Source organism: Zonotrichia albicollis, chromosome 1, assembly GCF_047830755.1.
Source record: "Zonotrichia albicollis isolate bZonAlb1 chromosome 1, bZonAlb1.hap1, whole genome shotgun sequence".
Classification (NCBI taxonomy): Eukaryota; Metazoa; Chordata; class Aves; order Passeriformes; family Passerellidae; genus Zonotrichia; species Zonotrichia albicollis.
Window position 1 is genome coordinate 43,916,270 of NC_133819.1, and position 16,238 is coordinate 43,932,507.

Below are 16,238 nucleotides of genomic sequence, written 5' to 3' on the forward strand. Positions count from 1 at the left end.
CTGTACTGCCTGACAGCCAGCGCGCCCGCGGGCTGCCGAGGGAAGCCGGGCAAGCGGCTGCTCAGGTACCGCTCCAGGCTGCCCTGGTCGAAGCGGTGCTGCGGCCGCACCTCGCTAGTGCCCGGCTCCGCCGCCATCCTCGGAGGCCGCGCCGGAGGCCGCCCGGCCGGGACACCCAGAGGCGCCTCGGTCCGCCAAGGGAAGCGCTTCGCAGCCCCCTGGCTGTCGGCCCCGGCGGCTTTTCCCGGAACACGACTTTTCCCGGGAGGCAGGTCCCACCTCGGCAGCCACCGCCCCTCAGCCGTGAGGAGGCGGCCCCGGGAAGGGAAGGGCCGGCTCCGCCCCGCCCCGGCGCTTCCCGGAAGCTCCCGCGGCCGGGCACAGACGTGTCGCTGCCATGGCGGATCCCGGGCGGCTGGAGCGGCTGGAGCGGCGTGTGCGGGAGCTGGAGGAGGAGCTGGCCCGGGAGAAGCGCGGGCGGGCGGCGGCGCGGGCCCGCATCGACACCATGAGCGCCGAGGTGACCGACTCGAACCCCTACAGGTGCGCTGAGGGCGGCGGGGCTCTGTCGGAGCGCGGAGGATGGGCAAGGGGGAGGCCGTGGGTTGGACGGTGGGTCTGGGGGAGCGGGAGAGGCTCGGACGGGTGGGGATTTCGGGGATGAGGATGGGTGTGCTCGGAAGGGTGTCGGGCAGCGCAGGAGGCAGGTGCTCCGGGAGGGATGCTCTCGGGTTTCCCACCTGGCTGGGCTGGATGTCAGGGTTACTTTGTATTATCTTGCTTTACAGTAGAGGCAGGCAGGGAGGGAGAAAAATCTGAAAACTTTGTGGTTTTCAGCTAGGTTGCTAGTAAATGGGACAGGTGTTGGTATTATTTGAGGTCTTATTCTCATTCCTCCAAATTGTCTGTTTTAGAAGTTGGTTTATAGAATTCTTAGAGACCCCTTCCCTTCTAGAAATCTGATGATTTTTTGTTTTTTGTTTTGTTGGTTCGGGTTTGGTTTTATTTTTCCTTAATACGCGTTGATACTTGTACTTTCATGAAAAATGCCATAAAGTGATAAAATGTTTCTTTAAAATCCTTTCAGTTGTCCTCAAAACCTGAGAGTCTCTATTTATTTTTTTTTAATTTTATGTTAATTCAACCAAATCGATCAGAATACAGTGCAAGTCTTCACTAGGTTGCTGCCATATGGTTCATTACAAAAAAAAAAAAAAAAAAAGTGTTACCTTTCATTCTGTAAATCAGATATTCAGTTACAAAAATATCTGTGTCCTCCTGATTTAATAATATTACCAGAGGAATAGGTGCATGAGTTTGTGCAGGGTTAGGACTTTGGGGCAAATAGGAAAGCATCTACTCTGTCACTCAGACTGTACCTAGCTGGCAGTCACAACTGCAGTGGAACAGCAGGCTTGCATTTATTGCTTGGTGAGGTTATTTCTAGAGCAAAAGTGATTTTAAGTACCTGAAAAGCAAAATTGTTGTTAGAAACATAAAGAATATTTTCTGTGTTAACATTGCATTTTTTTCTTTGTAGTCGCTTGATGGCATTAAAAAGAATGGGGATTGTCAAAGACTATGAGGTAGGATTCTCTCTGTAATGAAACACTGTTTGCATTTTTTTCCCTGGGAGGACCACTTCTGAGATACTGATGTGTCCATTATTCCTTCCTACAGAAAATCCGTACCTTCACAGTTGCAGTAGTAGGTGTGGGGGGTGTTGGCAGTGTGACTGCTGAAATGCTGACAAGGTGTGGCATTGGTAAGGTAATGAGAGTTTTTTTGTTCTTCTTTATCTTTATAGTAGATTGACCAGTCCCCTTTGTAAAGAATTTGATTTGATTTTACCCAAATAAAAAATGTTGTGAAAAAAGCACTCAAGAACAGCACTTGTATAAACATCACACATGATGAGTCTGTATTTTATTATGCTGGTAAAATTTATTTATTTAGGGCTTGATCATCATGTGGATGATTCTTGTTTGGATGTTTGTCATCTCCATATTCTTATATGAACCTATCTCTCTGATCTTCATAGTGCAAAATGATTATTGCCAAAGGAAAACAAAATAAAGGAAAGGAGGGGGTATTTCACATGAAGTCTTTTAAGAACCAAGTTTATATCATGCAACTGAAATGTAGTAGATGACAAACAGAAATCTTTGTCACAAACATTAGTTTGTCACATGGCAGCAAGTAATATATGTGATAATAGAGGTGTTACTGTTCATATAGGTTACTCTGTTGAATATTCTTAGTTTTAATGACTTAACAGATTGGTTCAGTTTTTCACATCCTTATGATGTTTGTACCTCTTGTATGTGAACTGAATGGGCCTCTGAGGGAGGGAGTTTGGTTGGGGGAATTTTCTATGGCTTTGGTTTTAGAATTAGTTCTGTTGTTCAGAATTGCCACAGTGCTCTGTTTGCAGAGTCTCTGGAGATTCACACGTGTTAAAACAATCTTTGTTGTAGCTGCTTCTGTTTGATTATGACAAAGTGGAACTGGCAAACATGAACAGACTCTTCTTCCAACCTCATCAAGCTGGATTAAGTAAAGTGCAAGCAGCAGAACATACTTTGAGGTAAAACTTGGAGAAATGGGTATCAAAATGTATTGAGCCAGGATGGTGCTCTAGAAAATCAGTGTTTCGCTCTTAATCATTTGCAAAGAATCATGATTTAATTTGGGAATTTGAGGATTATATAGTATTTGTGGGTATGATTGATACTTCAAAGACGTTTTTGTACTGGCCAAAACCTTAATGTGAGTCTACTTCTTAGTAAAAGCCAATTTTGCTCAGAAGTTTGGTATAAACTGTGCCACTCCCACATCTTGTGGGTTTTTTTCTTATCTAATGTGAATTTTTGACAAATATGGGTGAATTCTAGAGTTCAGAGTGGAAACTTAAGACTGTAGCAACACTTGGGAAATTAGGGAGAAGAATGTAAATTACCACTGTATTCTTTACCACTGATTCCTATTATTTCCTCCTTAAGGGATATTAATCCTGATGTTCAGTTTGAAGTACATAACTACAACATCACAACACTGGACAACTTTGAGCATTTCATGGATAGAATAAGGTAAAATCTCCCAATTTTAGCATATTGCTAAGTTCTGCTGATGTGTGGTTCTACACAGCCTCACGTTTTTCTTGTTGGGGCTCTTTTTCAATTTATTAACTTCCAATTGAAAACCTCTGGGAAATGTATGTATATGAAGACATTCTTGTCTAGATGTGTTATGGAAAACAGATCAGCTCATATCTTGAATGCTCTGTAGTAGTTTTCAGGTATGATTTAGGAAATGAAGAAGAAAGTAATTACTAGTGGATCTCATAGAGATCTGAGATAACTTACACCATTTGCAGTTCTGTTGTACAAAGATACAATTCTCCAATACTGTGAGTGCATACTATATAAAACAGTCTAAAATGCCTATATATTTAAATCCCAGCCTCAGCATGGTGTTGTTTCTACTGCAGATCTAAGATACTGGTTGTGTCCTGTACTGCATTTGCACAAGCTTTGTTAAAAATTCACTTGTCTTGGGCTTCTGTACTCTATAGCAACATGTCGGTTGCTGTGTTGGTATTTTGTTCTGCTGGCAATTTTGTGTAAATTTCTGATGCTCCTTGCAGTAACGGTGCACTGGAGGAAGGGAAGCCTGTGGATCTGGTTTTGAGCTGTGTGGACAACTTTGAAGCTCGCATGGCAATTAACACGGTAAGGCCACCAAAGGCACGAGCTTGTGGAAGGCTGTTTTCTTCTATAAATATGTTAGGAGTTGTGGCACTATAGAAAAGATACGAACTTAAAATAATCTCCTAAGAAATGTCCCCCTTGGCTTGAGAAATCTGAGCTTTTACCCAGTTCTTATAAACCCATTTTATGTGTATAAATATCACTAAAGACTTGGAAGTTACTATCAGCTAATGGTTAGTAAAAGAAGTATCATAAACTCATAAACTCTGTCTTTTCTATTTACTCTGTTTATATAACGGTATTTTCAAAGGCTGGTGTGTTGAATCTTAGAAACTTAAAAAGATTTTCTACAGCTAATTATATACCTCATGTGACTTTTTGTATACTAAAAATGCTGTTTATTTAATCAAACTCTTTTTCTTTATAGTAGCAGCCAATGTAAGGTATATGCCAAATGTATGTTTTCTGTTACCCTTCAGCTGACTTGATCCATAAATTGCAGGCAGGGAGGACACATAGATACACTCTACCCAAGCCTCTAAAATAATTGGTGGAATTATATTCTGTAGTGTGCTGTAATTGGGTCACTGATGTCTGTATTGTTAGAACATCTCAGGTCCTCAGGAAAGCACAAAGGGGCTTCATGAAGGCAACTTCATTTTGCTGCTTGATTTGTCTTTTGATAAATAATTTCTGTCTCTTGATGTACTTTTTTCTGACCATAGTCTTTTTGCCTGAAATCAGGGAGATGAATGTGTTTCATCACTCCCAATTGTTTGAGTTCCTATTCTTTTCATTAAACTTCTGCAGTGCTGATGTTTGTGTTTCTGTGTTTATAAGGCCTGCAATGAACTTGGACAAATCTGGATGGAGTCTGGAGTGAGTGAAAATGCAGTGTCAGGACACATCCAGTTGATCATCCCTGGTGAATCCGCTTGTTTTGCGGTACGTGGTGCTCTGCTGAATTGCTCTCTTGCCCTTTAGAGTGGGACTGGGAATGTGAAGATAGCTGGCCTTGTGAATGTGATCCTGGCACAGCTGATGCAGTACCTTTAAATTCTGTGTGATCTGTGGGATTTCTTGAATGCTTTTTTACAGCTTATTTTCTCTATTGCCCCTCAGTGTGCTCCTCCACTGGTAGTAGCTGCGAATATTGATGAGAAGACATTGAAACGAGAAGGAGTTTGTGCAGCCAGTCTTCCTACAACCATGGGTGTGGTGGCAGGAATGCTTGTGCAAAATGTTCTCAAGTGAGTGACTGAGTTGTTGCTATTTGATGTGTACAGCAAAATATTTAAATATTTAATCATGCTCTGATTTGACATCATTACGTTATACATAAAAAAAATGCTGTTGTACTGACTTGTCTTTGGAATTTTGTACATGGACAAAGAATAAACTACTTCTCTTGCCTGTAGCTGAGTTATCCTCACACACCATGAGAAGATGGGATTCTGTATTGATCCAGTTATTCTGTTGCCAGCAAATTACAGCATAATTGGATTTAAGGCAATTACAGTAACTCACATTACAACTCCATGAGTCTGAAAGCGTATTCTAAAAGTTCTTTGAGGAAAAATGATTCCCTAAGCAACTGAAGTTTTAGGTTTGCACCTGCATTACAAGCTCCTTCTTTCTCTGTGTTTCTAGATACCTGTTAAACTTTGGTACTGTGAGTTATTATCTTGGTTACAATGCAATGCAGGATTTCTTCCCAACTATGTCTATGAAGCCAAACCCCCAGTGCAGTGACCACAATTGCAGAAAACAGCAAGAAAATTATAAGGTAAAAAGAGTTTGGGTTTGTGGGTCAATTTTCTAATTTCCCTTTTCGTAGAGAACAAAGCAAGTTGCAAATCTGTTGTAAAAGAGTTCATTGCTACTCCAGTTTGCAACACTCATCTTCAGATGGTTGCACGTGTTTCTGAATATACAGTACTTACCTTAAAGGGTAGGAAGAAGAGTTGAGCAATAATGTAGAAGAAAATACTGCTTAAGAGAATGCAAACTTTTCTAGTAGTCATATGTTTCTGAGTTTTAATGGGTTTGATGTTTTTATTATGAACTTGCTGATATTGTGATTTTTTTGCTCCTAAGCAGTCACCATTAAGAACTTTTTTATCTTACATGTTGGAAGAAATGTGACTATTAGGCTTGAACTTCTTTGCAGTTTTTGGAAATTGGACTAAATTTTGGTTATTGAGGGGATTGTTTTTCTGTGTTTTCCCTCCAGAGAAAAGAAGCTGCAAGACCAAAAGAAGAAGTAATTGAAAAGGAAGAAGAAATAGTACATGAAGACAATGACTGGGGTAAGTCATCCCCTGGAGACTAATTGATTTTCCCAACACTGAGATTCATTTTGGGTGAACACAATTTTGGGTACATAGATTTTTTTTTTTTAGTTCCTATTTTTATAACTTACACTGTGTAATTACTTTTGGCTTTTCCCAAGTTTTGCAAGTAATTTTACCACAACTTGATGATAGGCTTTTAGTGCAATTTGCAGGTCTTAGGCTCAAAATGTAACTGCTGCTTGAATAAAAACCTTTCTTAGAAGATGGTTTGAAGATGAGAGAAATGAGAAAATGTATTAACTGCATATTCCTTTTAAATATACTAAAGAGCAGTTGTCATTTCCATAACCATTGTGCTGAGGCATCCCATGCATTTTTACATTCCTCTTGAGGGGTTTAAATTAGAAGGAATTATCTTAAGGAATGGTAAATGTGTTTTATATAACTATTTTATGACTGGAGGTATATGTTCTGTTTATTACGTGTTATAGAAAATAATCTTATCTTACACCTGGGAGAAGTGTCCTTATGGTAAAGTTTAAATGGTAAGGACAAGGAAGAGATGCCAGTCTGGTTCATAAGTTGCCTATATAGAATTATTTCATATATTGTAAAAGGAAAATATTTTACATTGGTAATGGAATGAAGTTGTTGAAATCAAAGGTGTCTCTAGTTTAATTTAATTCTGTTTCTGGAAAGTAGCTTCATCTTTTCTCTTACTGTGATAACTTGGTGATTAAAGAACTTTTTCTTCTAACTCCTAATGGAGTTTTTGTTTCCTTTTAATGCAAAGGCATTGAATTAGTATCAGAAATTTCAGAAGATGAGCTAAAGGCTGCATCTGGCCCAGTACCTGAACTTCCTGAAGGAATTAGTGTAGCATATACTATCCCAGACAAGGTAATGAACTTACTGTGTATGAATTTTTGAAATACATATTGTAGATTAAATTTATAATACCAGCCAGTTTGGTTACCTTTTAAACCTAGAACAGAATTCCATCTTGAACAATTCTGGTGAAATGTGACCTCAGTTCATTTCATTATTCCTTTTTATGGTCCAGTTTTGTGTTCCTGGGACAGATACTTCTTTAAGTGTGGATGCTGGTGTGAATGTTCTGCTGAGATTACAGGAGTTACTGCATTTGGGGGCTGGGGAAAGGACAGCAAATGTCAGTTTCTCAGTTGATATTTTGGTGACTAGTTAATTTTTCCCATACATTTCTTGTAAAAGCTGTATGTAATCAAAGAGCAATGAGCATAGAATCTGAATGTACTGCCGTAAGAACATTCTAACTCCTAGTCAAAATCATTTACAGTTGAATCTTATAATCACTTAGGCCTAATCTCACTATTGAGTGCCTGCTTTTAGGAAAATGGTGTGGTGTAACAGCAATAAACCTGAACTGTGAGGGCTTTTTTAGTTTACTTTTTTTGTTGACAACTTTTTCTTCCTGTTCCTAACAGGAGGAGAATTCAGTAACTGGGGAGACAGTAGCAGACTCTGAAGAAAGCCTAGAAGAACTCATGGCCAAAATGAGAAACATGTAGAAAAACAAATATTTAAGTACAACTTTCATGAGTTTGGATGGACATTGGATTTTGAGAAGACCAGACTTCTTACTTTTTTCCTTTTTTTACTTCCATTGAAGCTTACCTTTACTTTTCTGATGAAACAGAACTGTTACAGGGGCAGGAAGGACGCAGACTTACATTGTTTATATTCTGTTTTCTCATCATGTCTTTATTTACAGATAGAGCTGTGCTACTAGAAATTTTAGTTTCTCAGCATTGCTAGTATCCAGATATTCAGTGGCAAATAAAAGGACGTGGATAAAGTAAAAAAGCAGGCACAGCACATTATATACCCTATCATGTGATGAGAATAGCACATAGAACAGGCCGAGGGAAGGATGAAATCTGCTGGAGGGGGCTGAGTGGGTGAAGGGCAGATGATAATGCCTCTCTCATGGTGCTGCTCCTGATTTTCCAGGCACTTTTACTTGGTTGTCACTCACTGGTCTAAAGTCTTGGCGTGGATCATGCTGTGGGTATTTTTTCTGAGTAATGAGAACATATAAGCCTTTTCATCTGCCTTAAATATCCCTGGGATGGAATTTTCTTTATCAGTGTATTACTGCTGCTTGTCCTTAAACAGCTGCGTATGTTTTGTATGTGATGTTTTGAGTATACTGTAAGAAGGTGAAGTCTTCTGGTATTATTACATTAGCAGCATGCCACTATTTGTCTGGCAGATGCTTTTCATGGCAAAATTATGAGCAACATTGGAAAGAACTGGAGATTTTGTTTACTTTGCAGAAGTCTAAATATTATATTTTTGTTGGTTACTGAAAATTTAGCTGTAATTCTGATCACTCCCCATCAGGTGGGCTATATTAAGAAATGTAAGTCTGAGTTTACATAGAAAATCTTCTAAAATTAGATGCTCTAAATTTTTAGATTTGCAATTATTTTTATTGGAGTAGCTCACCTGTTGTATTTGTCTTATAAATGACATAAGTTTAAGTACAGTCATACAACCTTTTACATGGCCATGTGTTAAACTGACCTGTAAATATTTGCATCCTGGAGCACCAGTACCTGCAGAACTGGAAGGGTCAGTTTCAAATATTTTAACTACTGTGGGCATCTGATCCAGAACTTGGTCATTATTTCAGCCTTGGCAGTATACTACAAATATTTCCAAAGTGAGCTCTTCAAAAAACTTTTCCACAACGTGATGCAGCCAACACAGAGTCAGCTAGTATTGGCTGTAGTACTATCATAGTACTAAAATGAGAAGAGACAGCAATACCATGGTGGTGCTTCTGTTTCTTAGGGCAGCTGAATGAATACCTGTTAGTTATACTACCAATTAGTTTTAAAAATGTTTCATTTCTAAGTAATGGTTAGAAAATTCAAAATCAGTTTCCTTCACAGCTGACATCAAATTATATTTTACACAGAAAAACAATTTCTGAAACTAGGGAGTGAGATTTTGGGTGGGTTTTGAGTATGGGGCATTATACTGTAAAATTGAAGTGGCTTTTTTGGATCGAGTTCTGTTTTGGAGGAACCAGCTTTTAGAAATGAGCTGCAAAGAAAGATAGGAAATAGTATAATGAGACCATTAAAAAGGTAGATACTTGAATCTATGTCACTAAGTCTATGTTAGCTTGATCCATTGTCAATTTACGTGTTACTTACATTTCTGTGTGACTTTCACCTTTCTGTTGGGAACAATAGAAGTCAGGCACACAGCTGTGTGATCTGGAGATCCTGAGGGAAATGGCTGATTCATTTCTACAACAGCTCATTTCCTCCTGACTCTTAATTATTTGGCTGACATGGCTGCTATCACAGGATTGACAGCTTTATGAGAGGCAACTTCAAGTAAACTTTTATGTGGGAATTAATGCACTTTTGTATGCCCTGTTAGAGAGTACACAAAATGGTTCCTGTGTTACTTGTACACTTTCAGCTTGTATATACAAGAAAAATTTGAAATAATCAGAAAATGAATAATTGTATTAAAAGAATTCTATGTGTCAATGGTTAAAATTATTTAAAAATAAACAGCATCCAAAAAAGCAGCACTAAGGATTTTTTTTTAACTAAAAAGATGTTTACGAGTATAATGTACTCTAACTGTAAAACACAAGAGAATATTTATTGCTTCCTTGGTTATGAAATTACAAATCAAAGTGCATTGCCATGATTAAGTCCAGCTTTGTTTATTCAGCAATCTTATAAAAGTGTTCAGTTTTTGCAGTCTCTCATGAGCATTATTAAGATGTTGATATTCTGACAGTATAATTACATCTCCATTGAAACTGGTGACCCTCTGCTTTGAGGTGGAGCTCTACACAGAAGTATTATCTGGCATACCCCATGTATAGAAATGACTTTTCCTTGCTGTCCATGAGGTACAGCTCCATGGAAGTGGTCTTGTAAGCTTTCTTTGGGTTCACAGGGTAGGCACATGGATTCCTCACCCTCTTTGCTAAAGGACAATGGATGGTTGGGATCTGCTGCTTTTGAGGGACTAATTTTTGATTTTAATTCTTTTTCTTATTCCAAAACCAACCCTGCAACCTTTGAGGAAGTTGGAGAGAAGTTACTCAATGGAAGAAGAGTAACAGTTCAGCAACAGTAACACCGAGGCTCTAGAAAGTAACTTCTTATTTAAACTAGCTACAATAAGGGAAACTGTTCAGGAGAGGAAGATGTACCACTGTACCTGTTAAAATCAGAATAGACATGACAAGCTAGACCAGGCATCTGGTAACTCTTTAGAGGAGAGAATTACTGAGTCTAAGAACATCAGGCAACATAAACACACACAAGCTAAGTAGGTTGAGGTTTTGGAGGGGAGGGGGGTTGGGCATTTTTGTTTGGGAGTTTTTGCTTGTGTATTTGTCTGTCTATCCTTTTTCCCCTCTTCTCAGTTGGTGACAATCCTGCAAGGAACTTTCCAGTTTTTAAAACTTTCTAAGGTGGTTGAAATAGAGTGGTAAACCCTTGCTTTGTTTACAAACCCATTTTCTGAATAAGAGGAAAATATCCAGAGAGCTATTTCAAAGTGTCTACTCTTAGTCCTCTATTGTAACACCTTCATTAACTATTTTTGATTTTTGTTTTCAACTAAACCTTGATCTTAAAAATCAAATTTGGGTTTTATATTTGTGCTGTCAGTTTTATTTATATACCTTTTCTTTTGCCAAGTTATTGCATTACCAAAATACTAAATTTCTCCTAATCGTAACAAGGGCTGAAATGAGTAATATTCAATTCTACTATAAAAGAGAAAAAACACTTGGAAGGCAAGTATTCCTTTGAAGTGAAGGCCATTTGCATTTTTGAAACTGGATCAAATTAACATTAGTTGCCTCTGAAGTATTATAGTAGGGTTTCAAATAATTTTCCACTTACATTTCTTATTTTATAAAAAAGTCTTTTTTTAGTATGTATTTAAATTGATGCATACATTTATGAACTGAATGAGAATAGAACGCAGACTGATTCTTCCAATGACTCAGGTATTAAGAAATACAACAGGCAAGTAGATTTGATTAATATTTCTTTATCTGATGCCAATCTACTTTGCATCACTAGGTTTTCCCAGCTAGTAAAAACATTCTTGTATTTTAAGAGATTCAGTAAGACTAAACAGCAGATGTATTACTAAACGTTTAAGAACAGGAAATCTGGCCATAATCATATTCATTCTGATTCCTCACTGGAAGTATTTTTATTGAACAGAGTAAAATCCTTCAACAGCTTTAACTGTAGATGATGATGATATATTTAGATATCCTAGTTTCCCAAGGAAACCACTTCATTTTGCACAACTTCCTTGAATGAAAGTTTACTTAAGCTGAAATAACCCTGCAGGTAAAACTTGAGGTTAAACAGTATTTTCAAAGTTTTTTCAAAATTACTATTTCTTTAGAAACAACTTTAAAGGCTTGTAAAAAGGCAGAAAGTATTGATAATACAAAAATACATAAATTCTCTAAGCCATGCTGTTACAACACAAAAGTAAGAAATTCCTCTTAGAGTTTACACAAGTGGTTCAGCTTAATTTGTTATAGTCCTAGCACTTGAGCTAGGAGGCATCAAGTCCATGGTTTTGGTATTAGCTACAACTTGAGCTAGTAACTAATGTGTGTACCTATGAACAATGAAAGCAGCTGACTTTGTACCATACAGTCTGCAAAGTTAAGGCAGAATTCATGAAGATGGGTGTCAGTCCCAAAACAGTACCAAATCCTTGAAAAAATGGATTTATCTTAGTAATTTTCTGTCTACTTGAAAATATCCATAGGCACTGCCTCTTCTTGGAGCAGGTTTGTATCACCTTTGTCCGTGTTCCAGCAAAGCATTTGGTGATAATGCACTTTTTAAGCTGAATGTGTCTCCACTTGATGAGTGTTGAGAAGTTGCTTTTCCACCTATCAACAAAGTCTCTGCTTCTTTTATTTCCATAGCTCTCTTGTAAAGTTCAGCTGCCTTCTCAAAGTCTCCCCTTTCATAGCTTTGGAAAAGAGCAAAACAAAGTTGAAACAAGCAAATAAAACAAGTCTCTCAATTCATTTAAATTTAAATATACACCATACTATCAACATAGTGTACTTAAACTATACTTTCCTAGAAAGTACACAAGCCCAGATGTTTTGTCTCATGCAGTTATTTGCATTTATAGGGCTGAAGCATATTATCTTACCTTAGCACAGCCAAGTTCTTCAGTGTTTCTCCCACGCGAGGATGCATTTGGCCAAAGCTGTCTTCATAAATCTTTAGTGCGCGTTCATAGAGAGGCAAAGCTTCAATCTGCTTTTTCTTTGGGTAGCAGAAAGTTTCTTTGTTACAGGTGTGTATTTCTTTGATATAGATGTGTAATACATAGGCTTTTTCTTGCCAACATAGTATCAATGCATCTTAGGTACAGTATCGTGCCTACCATTCACAGCAATTATTTTTACCCTGCATGCATTTTTCTTGCCAAATATGCTTTCAACGTTTAAAAAGGAACCCGAGAATTGGCAAATATTATAAGGAATTTCCCTTTTCAATACGATCAAGTTTCTTTAGTTTCATTTAGGTACAAGTCATAAAAAAGCCTAAGACACAAAAAATAAATGGGCATGGAAACCTTACCATCTGACAGTAAAGGACAGCCAGGTTCACCAGAGCAGTTGCTACACTCGGGTGTTTTGGGCCAAATGACTTCTGTCGAATTTCTACTGCTAGCTCATACAGAGGAACAGCCTTGTCAAGCTTTCCCTAGAAATACCATGAAAAAAATGATTAATTTCTCTGATATCAAGATGGTAAAAGCAAAACCTATTTTAAACAAAAGCCTTGGAGAAAATCTAATTGTTTCTAGAATAAGGGGATAACTTTGCTAAATAATATGCATATTCTGCATAAATTATTTATCATGACTATTTATTAGAACCTAATTTTCCAAAATACTGGGCATATTCAGCTCTCAGTTAATGTGTTTCTCAGCTAGGTCTATTTCTTCCTTTCTTAATTTATTTTTTGCCCACAAGTGTCTCATCGAGAAGGCTGTAAAAAGAATTTTCAGTTGTACTTTTATCGCAATAATTGTCTCCACTGACTTTTAATTTGTGCTCCTTCAAACTAGCAAAGAGGTTTTTGATGCAAATATTGAGTGGTTTTGCAGCTTCCAGCAGAATGAAAATCAGAAGCTGAAGTGAGCAGAAAATAATGTGACCCAAAACCATTTAATGCAGACAATAGCGGGTAAGGATTATTTAGCAAAAACATGGGCAAATTTGATCCAAGAGATTATCAGGGTCTTTTTTCTCTTGGAAGAACAGTAAAATGTGAAAACATAAAATAAATAAAATTCTTATAACCCACAGAAATTCATCTTGATTCAACTGTTGGAAACAATATATCACTATTAAACTAATGGTTGCAACAACCACATACAAACACAAATATTCATGACACATTTTGAAATTAGAAAATGCAGAAGTTTATACTTTTGTTAATTTTCCTCCACTGAGTGCGTTTTTCACAGGAGTAATGCTCATCTTTCACTGAGTCAACAGAAGTTGAAGGTGGCTCACCCAGACAGTTCATTTGTGAGATGCTATCTCCCTCATAATTCTAAAAGTTGCCCTTAACCTGACTGTAAAGTTCAAGGCCATCGTGTAAAAAGAACTATTCCTACACCCTCAAACATGATTTTTCCATTAAGACAAAGACATTACAGTTAATTTTGGTGGTCAGAAGAGATAACAGGTGTGTGCTCACCATCTTTTTGTACAGCACTGCCAGGTGTTTCACAGTGTAAGCCAAGGAGGGATGGTCTGGAGCTAAGGCTCTCCTCCTGATGTCCAGAGCTTTCTCATAGAGCTCCTCAGCCTTGTCATAGTGCTTCTTCTCGTTGTACAGGGCTGCCAGGTTGTTCAGAGACTGTGCACAGTCTGGGTGGTCAGATCCCAGCACTCGCTCCCGCATTTCCAAGGAGCGCTTCAGGAAAAGCTCTGCTGTCCTACACAATAGATTTGCTCATCAATATTTTAAAGCTGGTAACATCTGTACAGGCTGAAGTGCCTGTTTGAAACAACAAACTCAGCCTTGGAAACTTATAGAAGACTTTGTTCAGAACTGACAAAGTAGAAAAGACTCTGTGTAATGTCACCACTGAAGCAAAGAGCACATTTTATCTCACTACAGTAGGGTGCCACTATTTCATTTCAGCTTTACAGCAGCTCCTCTATCAAAACTACAGGTGATCCCCCCATAAGACTGATAGCATCCATTATTACCAGGCAGCTCCTCATCATGACATCCACACAAACCCTGCCATGCTATTCTCAAGAGGTCAGATTAGTAAATCAGAAAATCCATTTTATGTTAGCGAAAAAAAAGACCATTTATACACAGAACTGTAGGTTCAGTTCTGGAGCTCTTAGAGAAGTGTCAAAAGGTGCAAGGGCTGGAAGATCTTCTGTGACAAATAATTATTCATTAAGTGATATATCCTTCTGCCACTGATTTCATTTTAACAACATTAAGTCTTGGACTTGCTGGTTCAGAGCAGGAATATCCATTTTAAAAAGTTCCTTAAACCTCCACTAGAACAAAGTTTATACCTTTTCTCACCTATGAAATAGTGGAAATACAGCTACTCTTGAAGTAGGTTGCATTTAACAGGAACTACATATGAATAACATGGAATATCAAACAATCTTGTACGAGATTAGATAAAATATTGCTCCTCTATAATCAGTCATTTCATGAGGGTAAGCTGATGAAAATCCCACATGTCTAAGATCTGTTAAAAACCAATTCCTTCTCTGTAGAGATCATGATTCTGTATGCAGATCCTAAATAACTACATACTTCTGTAATTATCCAAAAGCTACAGGTGCATTAAACATCAGGTACAGAAGAACTGGAAGTAAAAATACTTCCAGAACTCACTCTATGCTTTTTGCTTTTTTGCTGGGCATTTTTATTCTCTGAAAAGACTCAGTTCAGTAGAGTGGGATTTAGGTCACTTTACAGTTCCTTCATAACACATAGCTTAGATTCCTCTGTCAGCTAAAGAAGTTGATGTGAAGAGTGGTTAAACATACAATCAGAACCATCTTGCACCTTTTATTCCCCTTCTTCAACACCCCTGCTTATCTCTGCCTTTAGAACACCTTTGTGCTTTTCTGGCCCTTTCTGGTTTTTAGCAGGATGTCAGGGTAAAAGCTGAAGGATTACAGGCACAATGAATATTTAGGTCATGACTTCTTGTAATACTGCCATAGAAAAACAACAATCCTGCTGTTCAAAGATGAATACTGTAAAGGAGAGTCATAAAATAGTGAAGCTGAGCAGAGAAGGCAGAAGTTTGAGAGAGAACTGGAATTTGCAACAAAGGCTAATTAACTGTGGAACATCAATTCTGAATGCAGGAAGTGCACTGACTTGGTAAACGCCTACATGCCTACATGCCAACAGCACCAAACAGAAAATAGGAGTGAATTTCACAGTGAACAAAACCCAGCAGAATGAATAAGGGACAAGTAGTTGATCATGTGTCTGCGTTTAGAGCTAGATCTCCCTGCTCTGCCTCATGCAGACATGAGATCACTCAGTGGATGTGTCACAATCAGTGCAACTCACTCAAGATTATTCTGCAGGTAGTAGAGGACTCCAAGCTCATTCAGGGTTCGAGCATTGTCTGATGTATCCTTGCCTAACGTGAGCTCTTCCAGCTGCAGGGCTCTTTGACGCAGGAGAGCAAAGCCACACTACAGCAAAAAGGAGATGTAAGCCAGTCACCAGTACCCTTAAAGTTTAACACTAAAGACAGAAAACCAAAAGACTTAGTTTGATGCCAAAGTAGCACCATAATCCTCCTTAAGTTCTATTTTTGAGCTACATGGCAAATGCTTACTTACAATCTATCAGCATATTGCACCAAAAATGTGAAATTTTGGTGAAAATTTCCAAGCAATACAAGTTACTGTGCAGTCACACCTCTCTCCCTGTATCAGACATGCTAATTTGCTTAAACTCCACAGTTCAAATAATGAATTCAGATTGAATTCTTAGGTTTAGAACCTCGAAACTTAAAATCAATTTAGCCTTCAATCCTAAACACATCCAAATGCATATAAAATATTATTACTCAAGGCTTCACATCAATCTGTGTAAAATGGGCAAACAAGCTGATGCTTACAAACAAAATAAATCAA

At 38.2% G+C, this 16,238-nt stretch overlaps 3 protein-coding genes across 3 annotated transcripts in view; 1 reads left to right on the forward strand and 2 right to left on the reverse strand.

Annotated features, from left to right (window-relative positions):
* ACAD11 (acyl-CoA dehydrogenase family member 11) overlaps window positions 1–328 on the reverse strand; it is a 29,142-nt gene extending 28,814 nt beyond the window's left edge. Inside the window, exon 1 of the mRNA XM_005481009.4 lies at window positions 1–328. Coding sequence (XP_005481066.2) covers window positions 1–137 — 137 coding nt within the window. The 5' untranslated portion in view covers window positions 138–328.
* Window positions 317–9,596, forward strand: UBA5 (ubiquitin like modifier activating enzyme 5). Its single transcript, XM_005481010.4, has 12 exons — window positions 317–543; window positions 1,541–1,586; window positions 1,681–1,770; window positions 2,478–2,587; window positions 3,003–3,089; window positions 3,647–3,731; window positions 4,551–4,655; window positions 4,833–4,960; window positions 5,361–5,496; window positions 5,944–6,019; window positions 6,798–6,904; window positions 7,471–9,596. The coding sequence occupies exons 1-12, from the start codon at window positions 398–400 to the stop codon at window positions 7,552–7,554; spliced, it is 1,200 nt and encodes a 399-aa protein (XP_005481067.1). The 5' UTR covers window positions 317–397; the 3' UTR covers window positions 7,555–9,596.
* The window catches only part of NPHP3 (nephrocystin 3), a 27,290-nt gene continuing 20,115 nt past the window's right edge, over window positions 9,064–16,238 (reverse strand). The window contains exons 23-27 of the mRNA XM_014273703.2: window positions 15,664–15,791; window positions 13,795–14,035; window positions 12,664–12,789; window positions 12,230–12,345; window positions 9,064–12,040 (exon numbers count right to left, since the gene is read on the reverse strand). Of these exons, the coding sequence (XP_014129178.2) occupies window positions 11,860–12,040; window positions 12,230–12,345; window positions 12,664–12,789; window positions 13,795–14,035; window positions 15,664–15,791 (792 nt within the window). The 3' untranslated portion in view covers window positions 9,064–11,859. The remainder of the gene's footprint in view (window positions 12,041–12,229; window positions 12,346–12,663; window positions 12,790–13,794; window positions 14,036–15,663; window positions 15,792–16,238) is intronic.